This window comes from Mesoplodon mirus (genome assembly GCF_964341445.2).
Source record: "Mesoplodon mirus genome assembly, chromosome: 19".
Classification (NCBI taxonomy): Eukaryota; Metazoa; Chordata; class Mammalia; order Artiodactyla; family Ziphiidae; genus Mesoplodon; species Mesoplodon mirus.
The window spans coordinates 53856430-53881202 of record NC_138995.1 but is presented as its reverse complement, the minus strand read 5'-3'; the positions used below and the strand labels follow the sequence as shown (position 1 = coordinate 53881202).

General features: G+C 55.1%; 2 protein-coding genes across 3 annotated transcripts; one reads left to right on the top strand and one right to left on the bottom strand.

Moving 5' to 3' along the window:
* Positions 1 to 1421: 1421 nt before the first annotated feature.
* On the bottom strand, positions 1422 to 17706 carry DEDD2 (death effector domain containing 2). The gene is made up of 5 exons (XM_082608127.1): positions 17601 to 17706; positions 16622 to 16988; positions 14903 to 15025; positions 11329 to 11469; positions 1422 to 2641 (listed from the first exon to the last, which is right to left on the bottom strand). Exons 2-5 carry the CDS (start codon positions 16947 to 16949, stop codon positions 2262 to 2264), a joined length of 972 nt encoding a protein of 323 aa, XP_082464253.1. The 5' UTR covers positions 16950 to 16988; positions 17601 to 17706; the 3' UTR covers positions 1422 to 2261.
* Positions 17707 to 19360: 1654 nt separating this feature from the next.
* ZNF526 (zinc finger protein 526) lies at positions 19361 to 24106 on the top strand. Of its 2 annotated transcripts, none has more exons than XM_082608049.1 (3): positions 19361 to 19444; positions 21241 to 21341; positions 21431 to 24106. In XM_082608049.1, the coding sequence occupies exon 3, from the start codon at positions 21448 to 21450 to the stop codon at positions 23476 to 23478; it is 2031 nt and encodes a 676-aa protein (XP_082464175.1). In that variant the 5' UTR covers positions 19361 to 19444; positions 21241 to 21341; positions 21431 to 21447; the 3' UTR covers positions 23479 to 24106. The 2 variants fall into 2 exon arrangements, with proteins under 2 accessions (XP_082464175.1, XP_082464176.1); XM_082608050.1 differs by lacking the exon at positions 19361 to 19444 and adding an exon at positions 19555 to 20682.
* The last annotated feature ends 667 nt before the right edge of the window (positions 24107 to 24773 follow it).

The window sequence follows — 24773 nt, the reverse complement described above, 5'->3', positions numbered from 1 at the left end:
CCTGGAGGTTGGTGGGGAGACGCCCCAGGGCCTGAGGGAGAGGCGGACGCTGAAGTTTAGCTCAGGGTAGGTGAGGACAAGCAGCAACCCCCACCCCACAAGCACGGGAAGCCCCAGGTAGAGGAAGGCCCCAAATGTTGACAGGTCGTGAAAAGAAAGCCTATGTCCCATACCAGCCAAGGAGACTCCCCTAGTTGAGGGAAGGAGAAAGCACGTGGAAGCCCCCCCCCCCCCCCCCCCCCGCCTTCCCAACCTGACGGCATCCACCAGCGGAGAGCCGTTTTCCATCTCAGTGCTTCTCTACTCCTGAGGCAAGTCACTTCCAAAATCCCTACTTCACACAGCTGGCTAAGTATTAAACAGATCTTATCGAGGTGCCCAGCAGACATTACCTCCCTCCCAGAGAAGGTAAATGGAGACAGTCTGGGATCACACAGCAACTAGGTGGATCAGGTCTTGACTCCTGGACAGAATTCAACTCCTAGACTTGCCACTGTATCCCCATATATCAACACAGGTCAGGGGTCCAGGACAGGTTCCCAGGCGTGGATAGGTGCATCCTTCCCCCCAAGAAAAGCCAGCAGTTAGGAATCCCTGCCCTCCCCCTCCCCAACTCCCAGCCCAGGTCCCCTTCTCGCCCAGGAAGGAAAGCCCCCAGTATTGTGTAGGAAACTTGAGTTCCTACACTCTTAAAACAAGGAGTAGAGCAAGAGCAAGAGGCCACAACCTCAGCTGTAGCCACCGGGCAGCAGGAAGTAGCGTTTGGCCTCAGGAGGAGAAACAACAGAGATCCAGATTTAAGGTAAGTAACTGTCCAGAAGCCATGAGGGGTGAAGAGCCACCTGGAGAGGGGTTCTAGGCAGAGAGCACTGGCTGCTGATCCATTTGGTTTCCAAACCCTTGGGCTCTGTCGGCCTTGGAGATAGACAGCTGGCCCACCTCACCGAACTAGTTAAAAAATACCAGCACTCCAGGGGCTTCCCTGGTGGCGCAGTGGTTGAGAGTCCGCCTGCCGATGCAGGGGACACGGGTTTGTGCCCCAGTCTGGGAAGATCCCACATGCCGCGAAGCGGCTGGGCCCGTGAGCCATGGCCGCTGAGCCTGCGCGTCCGGAGCCTGTGCTCCGCAACGGGAGAGGCCACAACAGTAAGAGGCCTGCATTCTGCCAAAAAAAACAAAAAACAAAAAAACCCAGCACTCCCAAGGACATACAAGAGCGAAGCATGTGTGAATGAGGTTGGGAGAGTCTATGACTCCAAGGCAGTATTTCCTCCAAGCCCATGGCAGCAGCCGGCACATAATGGTCCAGCATCCTGCCCACCCTCCAGCCAGATACCACGTGAGGAACTCCGGGATTGGTACTGGGCCCAGGCTCTCATCAGCTCCTTCCTCCAGCCCATAAAGAAAGAGTACAGCCTTGATGCCCACCTATGCCCTATCCAGGGCAGTTTTATTGGTGACACTCGTAAAAGGCCTTTCCCATCAGCCCCAAGCCATTGCCTTCCCTTTCTGAGAAAGAAGCTGGTTCCTGGTCCAGGCCTCCTGGGAAACAGCACACTTGGTCTGATGCCGCTGCAACACATGTGTGACACTCGGTGCAGATCCATGTGCAAATCTGTGTCCAGCTTCGGGGAGCAGGAGATGGGGAAGAGTCAGGTCTGTGTGTGGAAGCTGGGCGGAGCCCGGCTGGCGGTAGAGATGTGCGGGCAAGGTGAGCAGGCCCCAGATGCACCCCAGCTCCAGTGCCCACTGGTGTGGCTGAAGCTCAGGGTTGGGGGGCGGTATAATCAGAGATCCTGAGAGAGAAGCCCTTAGGCCAAAGCAGTAAGTGGAACAGGCCAGGGCAGGAGCCCAGGAGAGATTTCAGAGGGGACAGCGCGTGTGCACGCACACAGCCCAGGGTCAGGAATACGATGTGCAAGGGGCCTTTGGTGTGTGGCTATGCCTCCCTTCCTTTCGGATCTGCAGGCCTGAGCCCCTGGCCTCCTGAAGCTGAGGGAACGCACCTAATGGGCGGGGGGGGGGAGGGAGGAGGGGCGGGGGGGAGGGGGGGTTGGAAAGGAAACTCAGTTGGAAGTGGTTTAGGCCTCAAAGCCCACATCCTGTGGGAGGGTCTATCAAGGGGCCTGGCTGTCACAGTCCTCAGAGCTAGTACAGTGACAGTCCTCTAGGAGTAGAGATGGTCGACATCCTCCAGGGGAGAAGGTGGCCCAGAGGCTAGGAGGTGGGGTCAGTCCTGCCAGATCCAGGATCAGGAGGCCTCAGGCGGGCCTTCCCCCCTCCTCCTCCATCAGCAGCAGGCGGCGCCGGCCAGCCTCGTAATCGGCCTCGTCCACACTGACCAGCAGGCGGACAGCCTCCCGGCCCACGGCTTCACGCAGAGCCTCAGTCAGGAACACGCCCCGCAGGGCCTGCAGCAGGGCACCACTCAGGTAGTCACCCCAGAAGGCGTCCAGATAGGAGAGCTCTGAGAACTTGATGTCACAGACCACAGAGCCCAGGTCCCGTGAGCGCAGCACCGCCGTGGCCTGCCCAAACACGTCCAGCTGCCGTGCCAGGGCCTGGGGCCGCCGGGATGCCACGCCCTGCTCCAAGGCCGGCCCATGCTCGCAGTACTCTGCTCGCACCCTGAGCCGGATGTCTGCGGAGAAGGAGGGACTGGTCAGGGAAGGGCCGACACGCGATACACGGCGCAGGGGGGCCGGGGGAAGAGGGGGACTGCCACCCTCCCCCGCTCCCTCCAGCCTCCTCCTGCCGCCCCTCAGTGTGGGCTGCACTGCACCAGCCCCACATCCTTCCCTTCTGGTAACCACACCCAAGTACGGGTGACACCCTCCCTCGGCTTCTCTCCTGTGGTCTGACCTGTTCCCTCCTGACCTGGTGGCCTTGCTCTTCCCCTCACGTGCCCCACTCCAGCCTCACCACCTCCTCACTGCCCCCCCCACCAGCAGGCAGTTTCGGCCAGGCCCTGCCTCTCCTTCAGCCCGGGGTGTTCTCTCCCCAGCGCCCACGGGACTTACTCCCTCACTTCCTACAGGCCTTTGCTCAGAGGCCACCTCCCCAGTGAGCCTACCTCGACCACCCTGTTTACCACCACCACCTAGCCCCGGGATTCCCAGCTCCCCTTTCCTTGCTCCATTTCTTCCCAAGGCACTTATCACCTTCTAACCTACTCTAAGCTCTCCCTTACCGTCAGGCTTATCACCTGTCTCCCCCCAGTGTGAGCTCCCTGAAGGAAGGGATTTTTGTCTGTCTTGTTCATTAGTGTAGCCCCCTGACATACAGTAGGTACTCAATACACATTTGTGAAAGGACCAATGCACGAATGAATGGACTTGCTTTTAGGTAAGCAGCTTTACCCCTCTTGCAACCTCGAACAGGGAGATTCATGTGGGGCCGGTCATATCCTCAGCCCCCCAGCCACCAAGCAAGCACCAGGCCCAGGAGACTCAAGGCTGGAACTGGGCTGGCTCTACTGCAAGCAGTAGCTCTCTTTTCACAGAGGTTGCCAAGAAGGTGGGCTGTTAAGCCCATAGCTGCTGGGGGCCGTTTTGCCACCAGGAGGGGAGAGAATGAAACCTACACAAGGCCAAGGATAGAGAGGAAAAGACTCCTGAGGTTCATCACATGTGCCTGGAGCACCTGGATCTTCAGCGATAATCAAGTTCCTTTTTGCTTAAGCCTGCCTACATCCACCCAAATGTGGTGGCAGTTCTGTGCAGGGGATAGGACATGGAGCTTCCAAGGCTACCCCTGTAAATGTGATCTCAGGCATATCACCCCGCTGTGGGATTACTGAATTCCCACCTGTGAACCGGGCTACTAACAGAACTTCCTCTCCACTCAGACACAGGCTATCCTGAGGATCTGCCATAAGCTGGAAATGACAAGCAGCAGAATCACACGAACTCATTCAATTCACAAACGACCCCGTGAGGCAGGCCCTGTCATCACCCCAACTTACAGATGAGGAAATGGAGGCAAGGAGGAATGATCTGCCCAAGGTCGCACGGCCAGGGAGCAGCAAGGCATGACAGAGGGCACTGACCCTCCCACACCCCACAGAGCAGCTTCAGGTCGGTGGAGCTGATTCTAATCCAGGAGCCTTCAGGTGCTAGCTATGTGACCTGGGACAAGTCACCACCTCTCTGAGCCCAGGCTCCTGCCTAAACCAGGGGACAGTCCCTACTGGAAAGCCTGTTCAGATGATGGTCCACCAATGGGTGCTAAAAAATGGCAGCCACCAGCAGCTCTGATGTGCCAAACGCTTTGCCCTTGGAGATTCAGCCTGATCAGCCCTGTGGGGCAGGGGCCACAATGAACCCATTTGACAGATGAGGTAACTGAAGCTCTGGGAGGGGAAGTGTCATACCCCTGACTCCTTTCACCTTTCAAAGACTGTGTCACCACAGAGCAGAAAGATGAAGGCAGGTCCCTGCTTCCCCAGGCGACTTCTCAGCACCACCCACTTCCTCCTCCCACCCCAAACCCCAAATGCTTCCTTTTTCTGCCTTGAGGGGAAGCTCACCCTCTCTGCTTGAGGCCCAGGAAAACCTACCCGGCCTTAGCCCCCAGGACTTCCCACAACACTCAGACCTGGCTCCCTCCATGCTAAGGATGAGATAAGACCTCTGGGCCCACATCCTGGACTCCTGAGTGTCTAACCACGCCCTCCGAAGCGTGGGCTGGGAGGCAGGGGGCTGGGAGGAGCAGCACCTGTCCAAGGCCACACGGGCTGCTCAGTGGCAGAGGCACAGAGCCTGGTGGCGGAGAACGACAGACCTTGAGGCGAGTCCCGGCTCCGCCACTCTCTAGCTGTGGGGCCTTGGGCATGTGACCTCACCTCTCTGAGCCTCTGTTTCCCCATCTGAAAAACAAACAGACAAACAAGAGGTCCCTGCTGCACGATGGGGTCATGAGGATTAAATTAGCCAACTCATGAAGCATGTGACACAGGGCCTAGACGCCGAAGGCACCCCAAAACAGGAACTGTGATTTCAACACTCACCTCTACCGCCACAGCACCTGCCTAGGCCTCGCCCTCTCTCACCTGGGCCCCTGAGCCAACCTCCTCCCCTCCCCTCCTCCTTCAGTCCCAGCTACATCCTCCCATACCCTGCCCTCCAGTCACAAGGGAAGTGGTCCCAGTACAAGCCTTACTCATAAAATGACCTGTCCACCTCTTCTGCCCAGAATGCCCATCACCCATCAAGGCCCGGCTCACGGGACCTGTGGCCTGCCCAGATGAATCCCCTCCCAGATGGCCTTTCTCCTCAGCACAGACTGCTACTAGACCTACAGTAGAAACTGTCTATTCACCCAGAGCCCACCGGGCATGGTGGGGGTGGAAGGGGGACAGGATCATGTGTCCCATTCCTCCTTCCATTCAACAGACATTTACTAAGTGCCAGGGACGGTGGGGAGACACGAGCGCCCCGCCACAAGTGGGACTGGAAGACATGTAAGCCCCAGTCAAGGAGCACTTTGTATAGGCCAGACTCTACCCAGGTGCTTTCCCTGTCTTAACCCCTGAGTCCTCACAGCACTTTCATTATCCTAAATACAGCTGAAGACATGGCCCAACCTCTGGTCTGAAACACAAGAGGACAGTACACAGAAGGGGAGGACAGGGAAACTCCACTGGAGAAAAGGAGAGACGCACGTTACATGAGCCACCGCTCCACCCCGGCCCTGAATCACAGGCATCACGCACCATCTCTCTTTTCTCCTCGCCAAACTAACTTAACCGTAGGTGACACTTATATAGTACTTACTACGCTACCTTCACACATTTCACATCTATTGACCTTTTTTTTTTTTTTTTTGCGGTACGCGGGCCTCTCACTGTTGTGGCCTCGCCCGTTGCGGAGCACAGGCTCCGGACGCGCAGGCTCAGCGGCCATGGCTCACGGGCCCAGCCGCTCCACGGCATGTGGGATCCTCCCAGACCGGGGCACGAACCCGCGTCCCCTGCATCGGCAGGCGGACCCTCAACCACTGCACCCCCAGGGAAGCCCCGCTGACCGTTCTGATCATACCTGCAACCTTATGATGCAGTGCTACTGTCCCCTGTTTGTAGATGAGGAAACTAAGGCACAGAGGATGAGTCACCTGCCCAAGGCCACACAGGCAGGAAATGGCAGAGCTGGAATTCCAACCGAGATGCCTGGCTCCAGAGCCCAAGCTCTTTTAACTATCCCTATCCTGTTTGGTGCCTCTCATACAACCATACACAGAAGTCCATAATTAAAAGACATTCCAAGGGTCAGGAGAGGAAATTATAGAGAACGATTTAGATCAAAACAATCAGAGAGGACCTCTCCAGGAAATGACATTGGAAGTAAAATGTGAAAGAGGACAAGTAAGTCGAGACAGGAAAGCAGTGAAAAGAGCGACTTTCCCAGAAGAGCTCGGTGTGTGTTAAAGTCCAGAGGCAAAAAATGAACTTGGGGCATTCACAGGCTGGGGGCCAGCATGGTGGAAAAAGGGTACAAGGGGACAACTGGAGGCACAGGGCTGACCATGCCCTGGCAGGCTGGGGCAGGGAGTCTGGGGCCTGCACACCTTTCTGCACCTCGGGGGCCTCCTCCATAAAACAACCTCACCCCAGTACCTGTTCTCATGGGGCCACTGTGAGGATTACAAGGCTGAATGCAGATAAAGGGCGGAGGCCAGTGTCTGGCGCTCCTCTGAGTGCAGCAGGAAGGAAGTGGCCTCTGGATACCAAGACAACTCCAGCTGCTCTGCAGAAGCAGCAGGGCGGTCAGAAAAAGAGCCAGGGCAGCACTCAGGGAAGGCTGAAGGTGGCTGAATAGTTTCCTCCGGCCAGGAACACACCAAGCATTTGTCAACAGTCCCTCTCCAATGGTAGGGAGATGCTCCCTGCCCCCAGGGCGGAGGGTGGGGCCCCGTCTTCCTCGAAAGGAGAGCTGCTCCCCCTTCCAGCACTCAGGTGGGCCCCAACACTTTTTAAAAAAATACTAAATTTATTTACTTATTTTTGGCTGCGTTAGGTCCTCGTTGCGGCGCACGGGCTTTCACTAGTTGCGGAGAGCGGGGGATACTCTTCGTTGTGGTGCACGGGCTTCTCATTGCGATGGCTTCTCTTCTTGCAGAGCACGGGCTCTAGGCATGCGCGGGCTTCAGTAGTTGTGGCACGCAGGCTCAGCAGCTGTGGCTCATGGGCTCCAGAGCACAGGCTCAGTAGTTGTGGTGCCCAGGCTTAGTTACTCGCAGCATGTGGAATCTTCCTGGACCAGGGCTCGAACCCGTGTCCCCTGCATTGGCAGGCGGATTCCTAACCACTGCGCAACCAGGGAAGCCCCCCAACACTCTCTTGTCCCTCTACCCGACATCTCATCAGTCTCTCTTCTGGGACAGAATGGGCCGCAGAGGGAAATGGGAGGGGCTTTCCAGTGGGGGATCAGGAAAGGTATGAGGGACAGGCCCAGGTGAGCAGGTGAGCAGCGTTCGTGCCAGACCCTGTGCTGGGTGTGGCTGGAGGCCAGGGATGACTCTCACTCAGGTCTCCCCTCCGGGAGTTACCTTTCCCTCCAGTTACCTTTCCCTCCGGGAAAGGCTGGGGACACAGAGGACCTGTGCCCAGCAGAGAGAATCAGCCAGTAAGCTAAAAGGGACAGACTCTGCCCCCCAATGCCACACCAATACCAGCACCTCCTCTGGACAAAAGCCGGCCCCCTCTCCTGCTCCAGTCTTTTCCCCAAGGCACAGCCAGAGTCACGGTGTCACTGTAAAGTTCTTCAACCTTTCCTGAACTAATGGATGGAGGCAGTGAGCAGCTGCTGCCACTAAGGGCAGTAAGAGACGAGCAGCCTCTGCCTGCTTCCTAAAAGAAGAGCACAATACCACCTAAGAGGTGAGCTTGAAAAAAAACAGAAGGGAGGCTTCCCTGGTGGTGCAGTGGTTAAGAATCCACCTGTCAATGCAGGTTCGATCCCTGGTCCGGGAAGATCCCACATGGTGCGGAGCAACTAAGCCCGTGTGCCACAACTACTGAGCCTGCGCTCTAGAGCCCTTGAGCTACAACTACTGAGCCCGCGTGCCACAACTACTGAAGCCTGTGCGCCTAGCGCCCATGCTCTGCAACAACAGAAGCCACCGCAATGAGAAGCCCACGCGCAGCAACGAAGAGCCAATGCAGCCCCCCAAATTAATTAATTAATTAAAATTATTTTTTAAAAAGCGGGGGGGCCTTTCCTGGTGGTCCAGGGGTTAGGACGCTGCACTTTCGTTGCCAAGGGCGGGGGCTCGATCCCTGGTCAGGAAACTAAGATCCTGCAAGCCGCACAGCGTGGCCAAAATAAGAAAACAAAAAAACAAAACCATCAAACCAGAATCTGATCAAGCCTCTCCAGGCCCAACTACCAATTTTCAGGAGATACGACAGGGGTACATGTTCAGTCAGTCCTACGACAGAATGCAATCTGCAAAATCCAGTCTTTGGGAAATACTACGGGACAACTACTTTCAACAAATACAAGGGTGGTGGGGGAGAAATCAGAGGTGATGGGGGAATCCTATAAATTAAGAGAGACTTAAGAGAACCAATAGTTATAAGAATTAGAAATTTAAGCACTGAGCAGACACATGAGAGTAAGAAGTTACTGTTTTTTGGTGTGATTTTTTTTTTTTAAGAATTCTTATTCTTTGTTTTTTTGGCTGCGGAGGTTGCAGGATCTTAGTTTCCCGACCAGGGACTGAACCCGGGCCACGGCAGTGAAAGCACCAAGTCCAAGTCCTAACCACTGGACCATCAGGGAACTCCCCAATTCTTATCTTCTAGAAATACACAGCGAAAAATCTACCAGTGAAATAAAAGGACTCCTGGAACTGACTCCAAAACAACGTGGCTAATGAAACAAGATCAGTCACGACCTGACAACTGCTGAGGTTGGGTGCCGGGAAGCCAGGATTCGTTATGCTAATCTGTCTGCTTCTATTTCTTCTCCATAGGAAACACTGAAGGAAAAAAAAGCAAAGCTCAGCCTGTCACTCAAGTCCTCCAACTGCTTTCCATCATTTAAAAAAACGCAAAGCCTGGCCCGTGGCTCCCAGGCTCTGCAGGATGGGCCCCTGGTCACCTCTCCTGCCCTCACCTCCTGGCAGCCTCCCCGCACTCCCTCTGCTCCAGCCCTGCCAGCTTCCTCACTGCCATGTCCCCACACAGGCCTCTGCTCCTGCTGTCCCCTCAATCTGAAACACCCCGCCTCAGCCATCCACACGCTCCTACCTCTCTTCCTGTCTTCTGAGAGGCCTTCCTCGACCACCCTACCTTGAAAATCCACCTAGAACTGCATTTTCCATCATTCTCTACCCCCTCCCCCTGCTTGTTTCTCTTCACAGCTGACATCTGAAGTTTCCCTTCCTCCCCTTAGCCTTCTCCTCCCACCAGAACACAAGCTCCATGAGGGCAGGGGCCTCCAGTCCCTTCTGTGGGATGTAAGCAGGTAGTCAATGCTCTATAAACACACGTGGAACCACCAAACGAGCAAACCCGAGCTTCAGCCCAGCCCTGCCACTCCGCACAATGGGGGACGGCATCCCTACCTCAAGGGCCGTCCTGAGAATTCCAGGTCAGGGAAGGAGTGCGCTCAGCACAGAGCGCAGTGGACGGCCCTGAGAGGGCTGTGCAAACTCAGAGGTCCTGCGTCTGAGCCCAGGATCCCCCATGGCCCCTTCCTCACACTCTTGGGACCTCCGGAGTTCAGTCTGGTTCTATCCCTCAGCGGAAGGCAGCTGCGTGGGGCTCAACCCCTACAGCTATCACAGGTGAGGAGGAGGCAAGAATGGCAGACCCGTTCCTCACTCAGGTCTGGAGGGACCTCCTTCCACCCCTGGGACTAGGCCACCTCCATTTTCAGGGCAGAAAACCAGGGCCCTACTGGGGAAAGCCTCACTCCAGCCCCACCCAGCCTGGTGAGTCAGCAGTCAGACCTGCGCAGCCATGCCCCACAGCAAGAGACAGCCACACCCAGGTTCACAACCTCCCCACCCTCAGAGAAGAGACCGAGGCCTCTAGCAGCAAGACCCCTCGCAGGCCTCAGCCCAGCCTGCTCCCTAGGGAGGCAGTGACTCTCTAGGCCACCCAGCCAGTGGGTGGCTCTGGTAATTAACTCCTGACTCTGGGGACAGTCACGACCAAACAGCCACCCCCTCAAGTGCGGGCTGTCTGAGGACTCAGGCTGGCTCCACTGGCCTGTTCCTCCTGAAAGCAGCCAGCACAGGTGTCTGCAGCCCCATCTAGGGAGCGGCTAGGACCACCAGGGCCTGGGGGGCCGCAGTGGGCACCGGGAGGAGGCAGGCTCATGCGCTCCGGGGGCTGGAGGCTCTGCAGGTGGCAGGAGGAAGCGCCGGGAGGCCACAGTCTCCTGGGGGATGCAGAGCTGCCGCCACCTACCCCTCAACCTTCCCTCCTATAATTCCACCCCCACCCACCCAGCCTGAGCCTCTCACCAGCTGATACCCTCTGTGACCAGAGCCTTGCCCAACTCAGAGGAGGGGGTACCAGAGGGGCGTGCGGGAGTGTGTGAGAGTGCCTGTGTCCTCCCCTCAGGACTAGTGAGAATTTCTCAAGGGCAAGGTCTGCATGAGTCTGCACAGCGGAGTCCCCTAACCCATCCAACCCACCTGTCTGCAGGTACAGTCAACCCTATATCCAAAATGTTTATTTCCTTAAGTCCACCTCCTTCTCACCCTCTCCAACGCCACTACCCCACGCCAGACCTCTGCCTCATCCTTGTTGGACTGTGAAGCCCCTCCACTCATTTCCCTGCTTCCACTTTGTTGGATTTATTTCATGTGCACCTACAGAGCACGTGCTACATGTCCAGCACTGTTCTAAGCGCTTTGCAAATTGTAACTCATTTATTAACTGATTTTCCAGATGAAATCGGAGTTCCTTTAACAACTGGTATCAGATCACTTCACTCCCCTGCTAAAAACCCTTGGAAAGCACTTGACTCATAGAATAAAATCTAACTCCCATCTGCTCTGAGGCCTGCCAGGCCCAGCCGCTCAGCCCCTGCCTGGCTCCTCCAACAAAAAATGACATTGAGGGCAGGGGACTGTCAGGAAAGGCTTCCTGGAGGAGGCGGCACACAACACAATCCTTCAACTATGGGCAGGATGTAGACAAGCGAGTAGGCAACAGAAAAGACAGGGATTCCACTGTGCTGTACAGATGCATGGAGCTGCTGCCCACCCACTGGGTGTCACACCCCAGATGAGGGCCCACTTCTCCCACCCTTCAGCTCTACTGGCTGCAACAGGCACTGCACATGCACTCCCAAGGCACGCACAGACACCTACCACAGGTCACTTTGCCTTCTGAGGTAGGCCCGGCTGGCTCCTGCTGCTGCTGGGGGGTGGCTGGACCCCCTCTCTGCCGCCGTCTGGCGCCACCACTGGGACGGCCCCGACTCCGCCGCTGCCGTTTAGTTGGGGGAGAACCTGAGGAGAGAAAGATGGTGTAGGTTGAAGACCAGATGATGGGTGGAGCACCAAGGTGGGTGCCCAAGGAAGCGCTCAAGGCTGGACTCCATGCTGTCAGACCCTGGGTGAGCCCCTCTGCTTCCTGGGCCATAAGATGGCGAATAAGTACAAGTTAGCATCATCTAGAAGGACAGATGAGCACACCGCACCACCTGGCAGTCCCACTCCCAGGTGTGACCCCAGAGAAACCCTGACTACTCACACCAGGAAACAGTGTTTATAGTTCCTAACCACGTAAACCTGAAAACAATGTAAATGTCTGACAAAAAGTACACAGAGTAATTTCCACAATAGATTGCTTAGTGAAATAAAGCAAGTGAAAAACAAATATCTACAGTTTGCTATGTTTTGTATAAAAAAGGAGGGGAAACAAGAATATTTACATTATTTGCTATTTTTGCAAAATGAAACACTGTAAGGCTATGTTAGAAACGAATGAAATTGATTATCTATTGGGAGGGAGAAAGACACCAGTGGAAATGATACTTCTAAGAACATCTTTTTTACATACTTTAGTTTTGACTTTGGAATCATGTAACTGTTTTACAACATACTCAAAAAATTAACAAAAGACAAAAGAAACAAACCATGAAATTAAACACAAACAGAAACAAATGGATCTAGCTATATATAAAATCAGTAACAAGAAGCAGAAAAAAGAAGGATCTTAAGTAAGTAGGAAGAACATTCTGACTGTAAACTCTCAGTAGGATATACTCTGAAAACAATCAGAACCACAAAAATATCTTATGTTTCATTCAGTAGACACAGCAGTGGTACTGACATTACAAATTTGAAGCTATTTCATTACTGTTGTAAAATAAAGCAAAATAAGTCCATGTCTTAATGTTACCAAGAACCAAGATTTTCAGTGTAAGACAAAAAAGCCCTCGTAGGACTACTGAGCCCGTGTGCCACAACTACTGAAGCCCGCGCACCCTAGAGATGGGCTCCGCAACAAAGAGAAGCCACCGCAGTGAGAAGCCCGCGTACCACAACGAAGAATAGCTCCCGCTAGCCACAACCAGAGAAAGCCCATGCGCAGCAACGAAGACCCAATGCAGCCAAAAATAAATTAATTTAAAAAAAAAAAAGTCCTTGTAGGGAATTCCCTGGTGGTACAGTGGTTACGACCCCACAATTTCACTGCTGAGGGCACAGGTTCAATCCCTGGTCAGGGAACTAACATCCCCGCAAGCAGCGCAGCCAAAAAAAAAAAATCCTTATAATGTTATGTTTGAATTGAAAATGCTAACATGAACTTTTTTTTGTTTGGGGCGGGTACGCGGGCCTTTCACTGTTATGGCCTCTCCCGTTGCAGAGCACAGGCTCCGGACGCGCAGGCTCAGCGGCCATGGCTCACGGGCCCAGCCGCTCCGCGGCATGTGGGATCTTCCTGGACCGGGGCACGAACCCGTGTCCCCTGCATCGGCAGGCGGACTCTCAACCACTGCGCCACCAGAAAAGCCCCTAATATGAACTTTTATGAAAAGCAGTTTCCAGTTCTGTTCACTGTAAGCGCCTCAAAACAATGCGCATACTCAGCACCCAGATCTTGGTCTCCAAATACCGCTGCCTCTAAGAGAAACCAGGCTTCTGGAAACAGCTGATTCCAGGGCTGGGGAAGGGAAAATACAAGTGAATCTAGGACATCTTGCAGTCCATCTTGCAGTCCTACAAAGCAGGAAGCACCCAAAGAATGATGGAGACACATCAAAAGGACACAGGACCTAGCCAATTTGAACGTCAGGAAGAATAACTAATTGATTATAACAGTAAATAAATAAGAATACATGAGTCTATGGTGACACCCCTCACTAAGTAAAAAGAGAGAAGGAGGGATGGAGGGAAAGAGAAAAGTAAAACTCCTCTTGAGAAAATGCCAGCTAATAGACATAGGAAAGAATTAGAAAACCACCATTTCATGAACACCAATATAATAACTGGTTCAGACAGAGATCACCAATGGCTGCTAAACCCACCGGGGATGCTGTTGGGGAACACGACGTGCCAAAGTGTCATCCCATAGATTATTTACTAACCACAAGGGGAAAAAATATCTCTGTACGAAGGACAAATACAACAGACACCACCTTAACCAAGTGATCAAACTTGCTCACTCACAACAGGAAAACCAGGCCTCCTGATGTGCTCTAATGTGAAGACACGGCATCAACCAAGCATTCCAGCCAAAAACACGTAACCTGAATCTAACCAACTCTCCAAACCCGATTCCCAAACTACAGGGGACAGATGGATAAGTTAAATGATACCATCAGGAAATTATCAGACATATCTGGAAACAATCAGGACACTGTACAAAACAAGTGGCCTGGTCAATGTCACGGGGGAAAAAAGAAAAAGGTCCATACCACCCCATGGGGGTGGGGGTGGGGGTTCCATAGTAAGAGGTGAAGGAGACTAATAACTGAATGTACAGCAACACAACTGTGAGTGGATCCTGAAAGTGCAGACAATATTGAGAAGGTCTGAAAATGGACCATTAGGATATTAGAGAATCAGTACTTATGTCCTTTCTTAGGTAAGACAGTAGTCTTGAAGTGGTATCAGACAATCTTCTGATTCTCAGGAGATGCCTGCCATTTAGGGGTAAAGTGTCCTGATGCCTATAATTTACTTTCAAAGAGTTTAACAAAAAAAAAAACAGAATTAGGGACTTCCCTGGTGGTCCAGTGGTTGAGAATCCACCTTCCAATGCAGGGGACACAGGTCCGATCCCTGGTCGGGGAACTAAAATCTCACATGCCACGGGGCAATTGAGCCCGCAAGTGCCACAACTAGAGAGAAGCCTGCACACTGCAACAAAAAATCCCAAGTGCCGAAACTAAGACCCGACGCAGCCAAAAACAAACAAACAAATAAATATTAAAAAAAAAAAAGAATTACATATACGTGCACATAAAGCAAAACTGGCAAAATGTTAAAATTACTGAGTCTAGGTGGAAGATACAAACACATTCACTGTACTAATCTTTCAACTTCTCAGTATATTTGAAATACGTTTGAATGATTAAAAACTTGGGGGAGGGGAGGAGAGTGGATAAATTAATTGCCATGGCAATTAAACAAAACCAATTAGAAACCCAACATGAATAAATCTCAGAAACATGTCCAACAAAGACAGCCATGTGAAGAATGACACCCATGATGTGGTGCCATTTAAATGACATATAAAACCACAAGAAACAATTCCGTAAGTTGTTTCCGGACACGTGCTTTTGCAACAACACACACACGCACAAACACAAAGCAAAAATGAGACAGAATCACCCCACGGGCTCCTTCCTTGATGGGTCAGGATGGGGTAGGTTCATCAGGGTTCAGAAGGGAGAGAGAGAGACTGCTGGCATGCCCACAGGGTTGGGCTCACCTGTCTCCCACTGACCCTGCTCAGCATTTGAAGAACTCCTTGACTGCTGACTGCGACGGCAGCCGCCCTCCGTCCTCTTTGAAGAAGAGCTGGACGTGCCATAGCTGGAGCGTTCTGGAGACACTGTGGGGAGAGAAGAATGGAAAGAAGTATTCAAAGCCTGCGACTTCTCCCAGGCCCAGCCTCCAATTCCCACCCCCTCACCCCCACCCCAGAAGAAAGCCTGCCCCACAGGGTGCCTGAGTTCCCCAGAACTCAAAGCCCAGATACCCACTCCCTCTCAAACACCTGCAGCCCAGTAATTGTTCGGTGCCTCCTGGGGTAAAAGACTCATCACCTTCTGGGGCCACCCAATCCATGTCTACAGCAGCTCCAACTGTCAGTTATCCTGTAAGCTGAGTTATGGTCAGGATTCCTGCAATGCTGCCTGCCCCCATCCGTCAATTGCCCCCGGCTCTCCCTGAGGCCCCGAAGAGTAAGCAGGCCTCTGCAGGGTCCCCAAATCTTCTCTTCCACAGCCTGACCTCCAGACATATTTTTCCAAAAATGCTGTCAGTTCTGCACAAGGGATGCCTTTCTCCTGGTTACCCAAATCCCATGGGCTTACCCTGGGCAGGGAAGCTCACAAAACCCCTCCCTGAACTAGCCACAGCACCTCCAGTAATCCCGCCAAGCGCTCAAAAGCTCAAAGCCTATGCACACAAGGGGCTCTTCACCTTCTCAGGACTGCTGTCCTATAGGAGCACTTCCCTTACAAGGATTAAGGGCACCAACTCTGGAGACAAACCAGCAAGGTTTAAATCCTAGCTCCCACTTTCTAGCTGTGTTATCTGCAAGCTCCTATGCGACATGGTTTCTCACCTACCTCTCTGCCCTTACTCTGACCTCTGCTCCTGCCACACTGGCCTCTGATAATGCCAAACTCAGTCCTACCTCAGGACTTAAAAGCTTGTCTTCTCCTCTGCCTGGAATTTCCTACTCTGAGATCTATGCACCAGGGTGGCAGTGCAGCCTCAGTTCAAATGCCACCTTCTCAGAAAGGTCTTGACTGGTTATGGAATCTTAAGGGGGCCTCCTTTCACTCTGAAGCATTCCACTCCCTACTTTCTCTCTCTGCTCCATTACTCTGTTTCAGTCCTTCCATAACCACATCTAAAAGTAAATCGTTCAAATAAAGTCATCTTCATATACAGAATAAAAAAAAGTAAATCGTTCATCTGTCTTATAGTCTTGATACTCCTCTCAAATGTTTGTTCCTCATGGAACACTTCGTCAGTCCCATCAAGCTGTATCTCCTGTTCCCTATTCCCCAGGCACACAGGATTCAGCTGTTATATGTGGGCAATCTGCCTAACTTCTCCAACCTACTGCTTTCCCCGTACAGCGGGGACGGTGACAGGACTTCCTCTTAGGATTACCGGGAGGATATAGGGTGACAGTACATATGAAGAAGGGCTTACTGCTGTGCCCAGCAAGAAGTAAGCCCTCTGTAAACAAACGCTACAAACATCACTATTGATGTAGCCAAATTCCACAAGCTCACCCCTCCCAATGCCATGCCTCCTCCCTCTTGTGTTTCTCATTGATACCCTGGGAGGAGGAAAGAGTGAGATGGGACACGTACTGAGATGGCACTCTCCATATCAGACACCGTGGAGGCCCAGCGAAAGCAAGGCCCTCTCCCCACCGGAAGTCTGTCACCCTCCCATTCCACCATACCTGGCCAGCGCCTCTTGCGCGCCAGGTGTGGCAGCAAGTCGTGACGGGACAGCACGCGCAGGAGTTGCCCCAGCAGCCGCAAGTTGCTCTCGTCGCACTGCCCACGGCGCTCCAGCTCCAGCAGCAGCTCCAGGCCGCTGCGGGCGCGGGCCAGGCCGCCGGCGGCGCCGGGGGCCTCGTCCAGCAGGAAGGCTAGCAGCTCCAACTCGCACTCGGTCAGTTGCCCGCCCACCACCTCGAACATACGGTGAAGCGACAGCATCCCGTAGTAGTCCAGGCACTCATCCTCTTCCCAGCTCGGGGCCGGGGTCGACCCGGACAGCGCCATACCCGGGGGAGGGGGGCGGAATAAGCTCAGAACCAGGGCCTAGAACACACACAGCGGGGAGGGAGCAGTGGTCAGCGACGCGGAGACCCGGACCTCACCCCCGCCAGTGCCTCTCCCGCTCCGCGTGCCGCCGGGCAGGGCCACCCTCACGTCCCAGCCGTTTTAGCCTCCCCCTTCTCCCTCAAGAGAATGGTATCGCCCGAGGTCCCCTAGTAACAGGTCCAGACGCCAGACCCCGCTTGTCCTCCGACCAGTCGGGCAGGCCCAGCCCGAATGCCCCTCCCCAGGTGGTATGTTCCGAACAAGCCTCCCACCCGACTCAGTGACTCGGTCCGAACAAGCCTGGGGGCCCAACGCGGGGCACCCCGCCAATTGCCCTTTGACTATGGGTACTACTGTCCAGACATGTTCCTTGGCTGCGTCCAGTGGTACTGTCCGATCAGCCCCACAGCTCTACCTAAGTGGTACAGTCCGAAAGTGACCCTCTGCCCCCTACAATGGGACCGACCAAAGCAGCCCTTCGCTCCACACAGGTGGCGCTGTGCAAATCCGACCCCCTCGCCCTGTAAGGGTGGTACCGCCCTCTCCCCAGCACCCAGCTGGTCCGGTCTACCCGCCACCAGTAGCTTGTAGGCCTCTCCACATCCTCACCGAATTCCGGCGCCTCACGACTCCTGGGCGACGGCCGCAGCCACTTGTTTTGTATCTTTCTGGCACCTTCTCTATTATTACGCCTGCGTCACCTCGCTCCTCCTCCTTCCCCCAACTCGCGCAGGTGCGACCGCCACGCCCCTTAGGCGCAAGCGCAGAGAGAGGCTTCCAAGCCCCTCCCTCCGGGCCCGCCCCCAACCGTAACGTCCGGCCGCCCTGTACTGCGCCTGCGCAGAGCGAGAGCGGTTCCGCGTCTGGGTTGGATCTGGTACCATTTTGCCGGGTCGCTTCTGCCGGTGACATAAGCTACAGGGTCTTTAGTGCCCTCACGACCTGTTGAAACTATTTATGTCACGGACTACAGCCCCCTCCTTATCACGACCTAGACGCCCACATTACCACTGCTCCCAGCTGCCCATGGCAAAGGACCACAATCACGACCGTACTGGCTCCGAGTAGCACCCAGGTCCCTTATGATCCGGACTTGGACTCCCCTCCGTTTGACTGCCCCTTACTTCTTTTGGCGACCTACATCCCATCTGTGCCATCTCATGATCTCGACTGCAATCCCTCCTCATCCAACAGAAATCCCCCATCTATAAGTTCCTTCCCCGATCAAGACCAAGACTCCCTCATCTCATCTTAGGAATCAATACCTCCTTCCTGATTACAATAGGCCCCTCCATCTCCACTGTGCACCTCCTGATGGCATCCATCAGGACTCCCCCATTACACTCAGACTCCCCCCTCAAGGAACTCTTAACGCCCCCCCCATAACCCCTTCCAATCTCTGCCCTCCAAGGTCACGGGGACTCCCAATAGCACCTCTTTAACCTGCACCTGCCAGTTTCACTCTGGCAAGAGCAGGTCTCTATCAGGAGATTTGGCATCGAGGCTGCATGTCTGAGCACCGCCACCCTGCCCCCACTTACGTGACTCAAGGTCAGGGCCCGCTCGTGCCTTGAGACAAGGCCCCTCCCCGGACCTGTTCCCACCCCCGGAATTACCACCCCTTGGGAAGCGGAAGGCCTGGGTCCTGCCTGGCACTTGCTCAGCACTAGCTCTGCTTGGGCTGAAGCAGTGACCTCCGAAGAGTCCCTTCCCCTCTCCCTGATAGCAGTTGTCACCTATTGAAACCCAATCCTGGGCCGGACACACAGTAGGCGCCCAATAAGTGAATATCATTAAATCAACCAAAGAGGGTGAGGGAAGGGAAAGCAATTTTACAAACAGGGAAGGACTATATATGTCCATGTTAGATGGGTTAAAGTGAGCATCCACGGTGTATCAGGCCCTGTGCTGACTGCTTTTACCTGTTTGATTTCATCCAATCCCCTCAACAGCCTTTGAGGTGGATGTGATTCAAGCCCATTTTACATAGGAGTAAAAGTGAGGACCAGAGAGGGGAAGTACCCCAAGTATGTTTGACTCCAAAGCTGTGCTCTCAGAGATGCTCTGTGTCTTTAGCTATGAAATGACAGTTCTGTCAAGGTCTCCCGCCACCCAGTCCACTCCATGATCCTTGCTTTCCAGGGATGTTCAGTTCTCTCCACTTAACTTTCAGACTTGGCGGAGGAGCGGCCCGGGAGAACTGCGCAGGCGCTTCTCCGAGCCCGGAGCCCCGCCCACAGGGCAGAGTTGTGTGCGTGGAGAAACTCGCCGAGCCCCGCCTAATCGTCCATACGCAGGCGCAGGAGCGCGTGCTCTCCGCTTTCGGCTCTGATTGGCCGCCGCAGGTAAGGGCAGCGCCCAATGGGAGGCGTGGATAGTGAGGGGGTCCCACACGCCTGGAGCAGAGGGTCTGTGTCAAGAGCGGCGGGGGCTGCAGGAGGCAAGAGAGACGGGTGAGGGCGCCGCGGGGCGGGCCGGGGAAGAGAGAGCTGGGCTTACGGAGAGGGCGGAGGGAGAACGAGGGGGACCCCGGGGGTCGAGGAGCTTTGGGGCCTGCGCTAGGGCGGGAGCGACGCGGAGTGGAAAGAGAGTGCTGTTTCCTCTGTGCCCTGGAGCGTTGATAGCGCGCCTGAGGTGTGCAGGTCCCTACGCTTGAGCTCGCCCGGCCCCCACCGTTTGCAGGGAACTCTCAGGTTGCGTAGTTGATAAGTCTGGTCAGAGAAAAGGGCTGTGTCTCAGGAAAGTTGAACTTCCAGGCCCCTGGTGGGCTCTTTCCTGGAAGGACTTCTGTTGGTCTGCTGTATAACAAAAACCCATCCTTCCCCCCACTAATTCACAGTCCAGGATTGGGAAATGGGGAATGCAGACTAGGAAAGTCCAAATATCAGGTCCTTCGGGCCAACTTCTAGACATTTACTGGGTGCCTACTTTGTGTAAGCCTCGCACCAGGCACTGGGCCTCGCTGGAGGGGAGTTCTCTGTTGGGAGTGGGGCTGTAAACGATGCAAAGCCGAACTGTCAGGCCCCTGGTTGACTGTTTGCAGGAAGGTCCGTTATTGAATGGCTTTTGTGTGGCAGGGCCCGAGCAACTCAAAAATTAGGGAGTTGGAAAGTTTAGCTCTTGGGCTTTTAGTGAATCATTTACTTAAGGAGCATTTACTGGAAAGCAGCTGATAGCCGGGCCCTGTGCTGGGCCTTGTTATTGTGGGAATTCACAGTCTAATAGGAGGGCTGGTCTGGTGGGGAAAGTGGAATGTGCACAAGGACAGTTAAACTCTCGGGGCCACACTTCCTGGAGGGAGCGTAATTCATTCACCAAATCTACTCAGTGCTTATTAGGGTGAGACCTCTCGGAGCTAAACATGAGCAACTTTTGTGTGCAGAGCTGTAAGCTGAACTCCACCTGCCCTCTGGCACTAACAGATGAGCTGAAGAAGAAATGGAGATGGTGGGGATTATATTTGGAAAATTACAGCTTAGGCCTGCATGGGTGGCAGTCATTTGCTGTAGGGACTCTGAGCCCCTGTTGTGTGAAGGGGCCTGTGCTGGGTTGAGCCCACACCTGTAGAGGGAGAGATGGGGCACGTAGAGGGAAGTTCACAAGTTAAAATCCCTGTCCTTGGTCAGTGGCTTTGTTGGTGACAGCGACCCCTACAATACATCGGACCTGCCCTGCTGGCAAGCTCAGTCTGGTGAGGGGCACAGACTCTATGCCAAGTTCATGATATCTGCTGTGATGGAGGTGGCACGGGATACCGTAAGAACCCCAAGGAGGAGGGAGTGGCCACCACCCTGTGGATGTAGAGTGTGCTAGAAAAGAAGAGAGAACTTCGTTGGCAGAAGGAATAGCAGCATCAAAGAAAGACTTAGGGTTCAAAAACAACGTTTCTGGAGAATTACAAGTAATGGTTCAATCTAAGCTTTACAAAGTACCAGGGACTTTGTGGTCAGTACTACTTTTAGTCCATTTCACAGATGAGAATGCAGTCTCTGAGAGATGAAGTAAGGGGTGGAGCTCAGATTCAAGCCAAGGGCAGTCTGGTCCAGAACCTATGCTCTTAAACACCTTGCTACACCTCTCTGTGTACAAGTAGGTAGAGGAAAGGTGCTGCACAGAGAGGAAACTGCACAGGCCAAGGCCAAGAGACCCCAAAAGACACATTCTGTTCTTGGAAAGGGTGTGACCAGCCCTCTGGGTAAGGAGGGTGGCATCAGAGGCCAGACTGAGAAGGGCTGTCTCTCTTCTGCAGATACCTGGCCGCCATGGGGTGCAGTTCAGCTGCAGGGTCACAGGCTCACTGAAGACTGAGATATAAATATTGGATCCAGACTTGCTGATGGTTAGAGGCTGGTGAGTGATGGGATGGGCAAGGGAACTCCTGAGACATCCCCCCTCCCCTTGAGTTCCTGGTCTCAATAGGCACCCCCTTCTTTCTCCAGGTACTGCCTTTCGCACAATGGCAGAGGTGGTGGCTGAGGCAGCTGAAGTGGCTGAGATGCCAACACGGATGTCACCAGGGGCGGTGGAGATGTCAACACCGACGTTAGGGGAGAAAATGGAGATGTTAACAGAGGTGACTGAGATGACACCTGGGGAGGCCCTTGCCTCATCCCTCTTCTTCCAGTTCATGTGCTCTGAATGTGGCAGCCTCTACAACACACTGGAAGAAGTCCTCTCACACCAGGAGCAGCATGTGCCCACTGTCACAGAGGAGGAGGCGCTGACCACCCAGGACACTGGCCTGGAGCCGGAGCTGGTGCCAGGCACTGAGGATGGGCCTTTCCAGTGCGGTGAGTGCAGCCAGCTCATCCTCTCCCCCAGTGAGCTCCTGGCCCACCAGGATGCCCACCTGCGGGAGTCTGCAAGCCAGATCCAGTACCAGTGTGGAGACTGCCAGGAGCTGTTTCCCTCGCCTGAGCTGTGGGTGGCTCATCGGAAGGCCCGGCACCTTTCTGCTGCTGCAGCAGCTAAACCTCCGGTGCCGCCGCCTCTGCCTCCCCTCCCCTCCCCACCTCCACCCCCGGCTCCACCCGAAGTCGAGATGGAGCCCTACGAGTGTCCTGAGTGCACTGCCCTGTGTACCACCCCCGAGGAGTTCTTGGAACACCAGGGCACCCACTTTGACTCCCTAGAGAAAGAAGAGCGCAACGGGCTGGAGGAGGAGGAGGAGGGTGAGGACGAAGAAGATGACGACGAAGAGACAGAGGCCGAGGAAGAGGCAGCAGCGGAGGTTGGTGGTGATGCTGAGGGAGCCGACAAGTCCGCAGCCGGCCGGGCCCAGGGCTGTGCGGATTGTCCTCAGCGCTGCACCTCAGCAGGGGCACGCCGGCGACACCGGCGGCCGTCCCGTGGCCCAGCGTCAGCGGCTCACCCCTTCCACTGCAGCCAGTGCCAGCGCAGCTTCAGCTCGGCAAACCGGCTTCTGGCGCACGGGCGGGCCCATGTTGGTGGCACGCACGAATGTACGACCTGCTCCAAGGTCTTCAAGAAAGCAGCCTCACTGGAGCAGCACCTGCGGCTGCACCGTGGCGAAGCCCGCTACCTCTGCGTGGACTGCGGCCGCGGCTTCAGCACAGAACTCACGTTGGTGGCCCACCGGCGGGCCCACACCGCCAACCCACTGCACCGCTGCCGCTGCGGCAAAACGTTCAGCAACATGACCAAGTTCCTCTACCACCGGCGCACTCACGCCGGCAAGAGCGGGGCACCTCCCGTGGCGGCGGCGGCGGTGGCGGCCGCCTCCCCGGCTCCTGCCGAGCCCACGCCCCCCCCGCCGCCCCCTGCCCCACCCGCCCAGCTGCCCTGCCCGCAGTGCTCCAAGTCCTTTGCCTCCGCCTCCCGGCTCTCCCGGCACCGGCGCGCGGTCCACGGGCCCCCTGAGCGGCGACACCGCTGTGGTGTCTGCGGCAAGGGCTTCAAGAAGCTGGTCCACGTGCGCAACCACCTGCGGACGCACACGGGCGAGAGGCCCTTCCAGTGCCATTCCTGTGGCAAGACTTTTGCTTCCCTGGCCAACCTCAGCCGCCACCAGCTGACCCACACGGGTGTGCGTCCCTACCAGTGCCTGGACTGTGGCAAGCGCTTCACGCAGAGCTCTAACCTGCAGCAGCACCGGAGGCTGCACCTGCGGCCAGTCGCCTTTGCCCGTGCGCCCCGCCTCCCCATCACCGGTCTCTACAACAAGAGCCCCTACTACTGCGGGACCTGCGGCCGCTGGTTCCGTGCCATGGCGGGCCTGCGACTGCATCAGCGGGTCCACGCCCAAGCTCGGACGATGACACTGCAGCCTCCCAGATCACCCCCTCCTGCCCCGCCCCCGCCCCCCGAGCCTCAGCAGACTATCATGTGCACCGAGCTCGGGGAGACCATTGCCATCATCGAGACGTCCCAGCCACTGGCACTTGTGGACACGCTGCAGCTGTGCCAGGCGGCACTGGGGGCCACTGAGGCGAGCGGGCTGTTGCAATTGGACACGGCCTTTGTGTGACACAGCTGAAGAGCAACAATAAAAGAGTTTGGTTGCAGAATCAAGTGTGGGCACCTCTGGGGAGAAAGGGGGCCACGCCCCGGCGAGCCACTCTGGCATCCACCGGGTGCCAGCATTCACCCTGGCCTCTTACCACTGACTCCTCAGAATGGCCCCACCAGGCGTCACCTTTCTCTGCCTGAGGGGACGCTGAAGGTCTGAGACACGATATGATGTGTCCCGGTCACCCCACTGCGTTGCAAAGCGGGGTTCTCCAAGGCTCTTTGCATCACCCTGGTGCCCAGCAACATCAGGTAACCTTTCCTGAGCCCCAACCGTGTGCCAGCTCTGTGCTGGGCCCTGTCGCATACCTCGTCACATCCTCTGCTTGTCCCCCCGGCCCTAGCCTTCTCTGGACTCTGGGCTCGCAGGATTTGGCTCTGCCTGGTGGAAGAAGGCACTTGACTTCTCTGGGCTTCCTTGATCTCACTTTTGACAACGTGGAGGGCAATCTATATGTACCCTGGTATTCAGCTGCAGGTGGGTGATGTTAGAAACCCAGGAATGAGTCAGACATGGGCTCTGCCCCAGGAGCCACGCAGTGTGGTAGGAGGAACACCCACAAATACAGATGGCCTTGCTCTCTGAATGTCTTGTTGAGTTATTCAGCCTGGGTGTCCTAAGGCCTCCCTCCCGTGTGCTGGGGGCCAGAGATAAATCAGGCCTCTGCCCTGCCCAGGTGGGGGCAGATGGATCTCAGCCCCAGGACCCTCAGGGCTGCAGCGGGGATGTGCAGGGACAGTAGGATCCCAGAGCAGAGAACAAACCTCCATGGAACAAACCTCCATGGTAGATCAGGAGTCAAGAGACTTCCTAGAGGAGTTAATCTTTGAAGAAAAAGTACAAATCTGCAAGTGGAAGACGAAGAAAATACTCCAGGCAGGCAGCACCGCAAGGAGGGTGAGTTCTCGGTATACTTGGAGGGCGTCCAGTTATTGACAGCTACAGTAACAGCAAACATTTGACGGCCCGGCCATGGCAGGCACTGCAGTTAGCATCGTACGTGTATAATGATCTCAGCAGGCCTGTGAGGTGATCTCAGTATTATCCCAAGTGAGAAGACAGGGACAGAGACTCGCCCAAGATCTCAGAGCTGGGCAGAGGTATTGGCCAAGATTTGAATCCATGTGGTCCTTTTAGCCCATATCTGTAACTGATACAGCTGTGGACTGACTGTGATCTGAAACCACTGCAGGGGGCACGGGCTCAGAGGAGGAGTCATGGTAACTGGAGGAAAAGTGAGCCATTGGGCTCCC